At 46.2% G+C, this 5,040-nt stretch overlaps 1 protein-coding gene across 1 annotated transcript; it reads right to left on the bottom strand.

Annotated features, from left to right (window-relative positions):
- Positions 1–325: 325 nt before the first annotated feature.
- Positions 326–4,352, bottom strand: ccdc105 (coiled-coil domain containing 105). The gene is given in 9 exon segments (XM_053433044.1): positions 326–693; positions 1,158–1,271; positions 1,351–1,446; positions 1,529–1,695; positions 2,023–2,173; positions 2,666–2,770; positions 3,016–3,300; positions 4,070–4,228; positions 4,230–4,352. Coding segments are annotated over 9 exon segments (1,428 nt in total). The 3' UTR covers positions 326–465.
- Positions 4,353–5,040: the final 688 nt, after the last annotated feature.

Raw genomic sequence — 5,040 nt, 5'->3', positions numbered from 1 at the left:
TAATCTCTATCCTCTTCTTTTTCGAGCGATACAAAAGGTCCCTTGTTCCTATTGTGGTGTTTTATTGCAGTAAATTGAACTGATTAGGCTAAACTATCAATTTCAGCAAATAAATCTTTTTTTGGGGGGGGGGGGTTATTGCATCAGGACAATTAAGATTCTCTCAGTCACATAAACACAGGCCACTTAAATGATTTAGAAATATGTGACTGAATTAGTTTTTCTTGAGCCACTGTTTACAAATCCTCGGACAGCAAAATGCAACGTTTTCAACAGAAGAGTCGTGCTCGTTGTTTTTGAAACACTTTAAAGTACCTATAGCTTTTAATACATGTCAGGGTTTTACTGACACAGGGGTAAATGTACATAGCTTTGCAGCTTTTACATAATATTCTTGCACACAGCTTCCTGTTGTCACCACACATTGAATTAGCTCTACCATCTGTACTCAAGCTCGCTGCAGCTCTACTCCACATAGGAGGAGGGGACATGGCCTCTGGATGCCCCCTGCTGGAGGAGAGAAGGCATGGCTCGCTTGTCGACCTGCTGACGCCTCATGCGAATCACGCCTGCGTCCACCTGAGCTGCTGCTCTCTTGCCGCGCAGGTCGTCCAGCAGCTGTAAACAGGCGCAATGCAGCTTCGCCAGCTCGCCCTCAGAGGACCTGAGGCACTGTCTGAGCACTGCACTGCCCTGAGGAAACATATTCAGAGGGAATTTTGAGCATGTTAAACCACTGGAGGCTTTAAAAAAAAACATATATCCTGTGAACTGGTTTAGAATTTGATTAATATTAAGATTAAGATGCATTTATTAGTCCCAAACACATGCACAGACATGCAAAGGCACACTCATGCAGGTAGGGAAATTTAATCTCTGCTTTTAACCCATCTGGTGCAGGACACACAGAGCAGTGAGCAACCATGTACGGCGCTCGGGGAGCAGATGTTGGGGGAGTAAGGTGCCTTGCTCAGGGGCACTAGACAGGGTAGGGAGACTATTGGATTTTTGGACAGATCAATCCAGGTTCGTCTTTTGTTGTCTCTCCGTGGAGACGAACCAGAGACCTTCTCTGCCCATAGTCCAAGTTTCTGCCACTAGACCACCGCCTCTCTTGTCACGTCAATAATATCCACCCATGAGAAGGGAGTGAGCACCTGTATGAGATGTGCAGCCTCAGGTAACTGAGTCCCCGGGTGTCTCTGATAAACCTGCACCAGAGGCCTGTTGAGTTTCTCTCTGGACAGCGTGTCCCCGCTGGACTCTGGACCCTGTGAACACACGACAACACAGAGAAACATCACACTGAGAACAGAGACACACAACGTCCTGTTCCACATGCACACTAACCTGCGCTCTGCCGTGGCTGTGACGGATACAGTTGATTTCCCTCTGCTTGCGGAACACGGCCTGCCTGGTGGCTGCTCGCATCAGAGTCAGGTTTTGCTACAGAAGACGGAATGAAACGGAAAATATTATTGTGACATCAGAGTGTGGTCTGAGTATTTCTGTGTCTTTGTGTTTGTACCTGCAGACTGACTGTCTCTGCGATTTTCTTCACTAGACCATCGTTGACGGTGCAGTGAGCAGCTTTCTGCCTGGAGATGGCGCTGGTGAGCATCTGTCTGATGGTTTCCCTCAGTAGCTGTGACTGGTTGACTGTCACAGTGGACGACTCGAGAACTTGTTCACACTCTGCAGGAGGACAAACCAAATCATTTTATCTTCTCATCAGGGTTAGTTTAGTAGTTTGTACTGATGGTGTTGAACTGCTGTGGTTTCCCAGGTAATTAAAAGCTATCAAAAGTTGAAAAACTATATATATAGGCAAAATAATTAATTGATAAATATGGAGCAAACAGACATTGAAGTAATGCAAATACAAATCTTGGATTATAAGACAAATATGTAAACAGATATGAGCATTATTACACATATTGGAAGAAATTGCCCGTGCTGATAATAGCTGACTATAACCAACGTGGTGTATTGCAATGCACTGTAGACAGAGAGTAGAGTTACCAGGTGTGAAGGGGCTGACGGGGTCTGCTTTGGAGACAGTCTGAGCAGCGCTGATGCGTCCTGCAGCCGAGCCGCTGTGAGGCAGCAGCTCCAGGACACGAGCTCTCTCAGCGGCACAGTCCAGCAGCCGTCTGCTGCTCTGCCCCAGAGCCTGGAAGACACAGAGGAGGGGAACCACTTAAGAAAGGATTAGGTTTTCAGCCCTAATCTGTTGGTCTGTTTGTCAACAGGATTATGCTAAATCAGCTGAACAGATTTCCACAAATTCTTTTGTCACTTTGTCACATATGGTTTTGTCATTTTCACAAATTTCCAAGGAAATAGTTCATCGATCTCGATGGGAAATATCATGCATATCTAGGGGGCTTATATCTATGAGTGTGTGAAATCTGGTGCAGCTTGATTTATTTTAAGGGGACTGCTGGGCCTTGGTGGAGGTGCGTGCTCTACTGAGTGACAATCTATAAATATAACGTGATGAAGAGAGCAGTGTGGGGGGTTATTTGTGTGTGGAGGCTTCAGCAGTGTTGTTATTCTTGCATTTTCCATGCCACTAAATCACATGGAGGGTCAAGTGTCATTGGAGAGAACAGAAGCAAACAGAGACAGGGGGTGAAGACAGAACAGTCATAGGCTGAATCACCTGCAGCTGGGTCAGTGCATTTCTCAGCGCTGCCTCCAGATCTTGTTTCAGCTCAACCAGCTCTCTTCTCTCACACAGCAGCAAGTAATCGGCACCGTCTCTCTCCTGCAACAGAGCAGAGCTGTCGACATACTCATCTCCTCCCCTGACCAACGAGGCTCACAGCTCTGAGCTCAACTAGCGAGTCCTCAGGTTCCTCTTCTACTCACGTGTGGATTAAGATTCAATGGCTGGGAAAATACTATATTTCAAAGTCACAACTGAGGAGGATTTTGATATGATGAGATATAAGCTGCACTTTGATTAAGAGAAAATAATACTTGATTTATTATTTGCTGTTGTGAACTCACCGTCTCAGCAGTGGCTGGTCTCCTCTTCCTCCCCTCCGAGCTCTTCCTGTTGACAGTCAGATTGGTGCTGATGCTGCGTAGCATCCTCTCCAGGTGACCCCTCTCCCGCTCCAGCTTCACGCCCTCCTGGGTGACCCTGCCGGCCTGCCTTCTCAGGTGGCCCTCCACCTCCCGCACCCTGCGCATGTACTCACCGGCCACGGCACCGCTGGCCCCAGCGCACCGCTCACGCAAGCTGGTCGGCGGAAACGGGGCCACACACGCCCTCAGGGACGAACCGGGGAACTTGAGAGAAGATTTAGTAAATTCCAAATATAAGTATCGAAGTGGTGCCTAATTCATAAAACGTTTGAGGGGGTCTGGTGAGTCAGATTATGATTCGTTGCAGATTCTGAACCTCCAAAGGCACTGACAAAATATTCGGTACATGCATCTGTAGTAATGTAATAAAATAAGAGCCACACTTTAATACTTTAACGTATGTACTTTTACTATATATGGATAGTAGCTTACTTTTAATTAGGCGGAGTTAGGTGTAAATGCACTGGACTAAATATCTGTACTTAAGAAAAGGATATGAAAACGTAAATCAATTTTATTTAACAGCCAGATTTATAAGTTATATCATTTTAATATATATTGTATATCCCTGTTAGACCCCCCCCCCCAAAAAAAACTATTTTGGCACAGACACATAACAGACGTAACCATAGGGATGCCGACAGCACCAGGGATTCAGGGATCATGACCTCTGACCTACATTATCTTCATCTCAACTTCATCTGAAAATACAAATTCTTTCATAAAGTGTTTTTTATTGTCTGCGGATGTTAACTTGTAATATAGGATAAATACTGTTCAGACTTTATCTGCCTGACCAAATAATATATTGTCTTGTTATTAAATTCTATATTATTTGTATAACAATTCTACAAACGTCTGCCCACAAGTGTTTTGCGAACTCAAGTGTGCCTCGTCCGGTTGGAGTGAACGGAGACAAGCGACCATTATCATCTTTAGTTCTCACTAAGCTCAGGTTTCTGTATCTCCTCACCATGCCTCCTGTAGTTTGGGGCCTGGACATCTTGTTTTTGCAGACACGACTCTCTCCTCCTCCTTCCTCTTCTGTCATCTTATCTCCACTGGTTGTTTCCGCTGTGCGCTTCGGGGTGAAGCCGGCGCTGCTGCCCCGGGTCCGGCCGCGGGTCTCCGCCGCCCTCCCCTGCACGAGTGTCCCGCACCAGGCGCTCCGCACGCCGGATGGAGCGAACCGTCCCATCGCGCCAAGACAGCGGGCCGATGGTGACCGAGCCGAGGGGAACCGACTGCACTTGCATCCCCTGACTTCCACAACAACAAGTTCACCACTGGATCATATAAAACATCTGGAGAGAGTCACCGGTCCCGATGTGAAGGATCCGGGTTCACAACTGTTGGTGTCATCTCCATAGCAGCGGCTCCTTAAGTAACCAGGAAGTAACCAGACACTCAAAGCTGATTGGACAGTGAGGAGAAGCCAAGGGGCACTGTCACCCAAAACTTTTTAAAAAGTAATTTCCCCCCCCCCCCCCCCCCCCCCAATGACAAAGTTGCTCATCTGACACCTGAAGCAGATTTTGATGCATGTAAAGGCTACAAGAGATAAACAACTGCTCTGGGCTCTCAGCAGATCACGTGCTCCTGTCGACTGGCCAAACAAACAGAAACTGGACTGAGTCTAACACAATGGGGCCTTTTGCACAGATCAGTGAACAGCAGCAATACTATAAGTCATGCATTCCCTTTGTGTTTTTGTGATATGGTTTAGCTCATCTCTTTTTGTGTGATGGTATCTTTCTTTGTAGTCGTTTGGTATCTGCGAAGTAAGAAATCCATTAATGCAAGTTGATAGATTTACTTAAAATAAAAACAAACATCCAATCATCAACCTCAAAATCCTGTTAGGGCTGCAAATGGTGGGAGAAAGATAATGATGTTAGAAACAATAAACCATTTTACTTTTGGCCTCTTGTGTTAATTTTAGGT

The sequence above is a fragment of the Pleuronectes platessa genome, chromosome 10 (genome assembly GCF_947347685.1).
Source record: "Pleuronectes platessa chromosome 10, fPlePla1.1, whole genome shotgun sequence".
NCBI classification, from domain to species: Eukaryota; Metazoa; Chordata; class Actinopteri; order Pleuronectiformes; family Pleuronectidae; genus Pleuronectes; species Pleuronectes platessa.
Note: the sequence above shows the minus strand (reverse complement) of the source record. Positions and strands in the feature narration are given on the sequence as shown.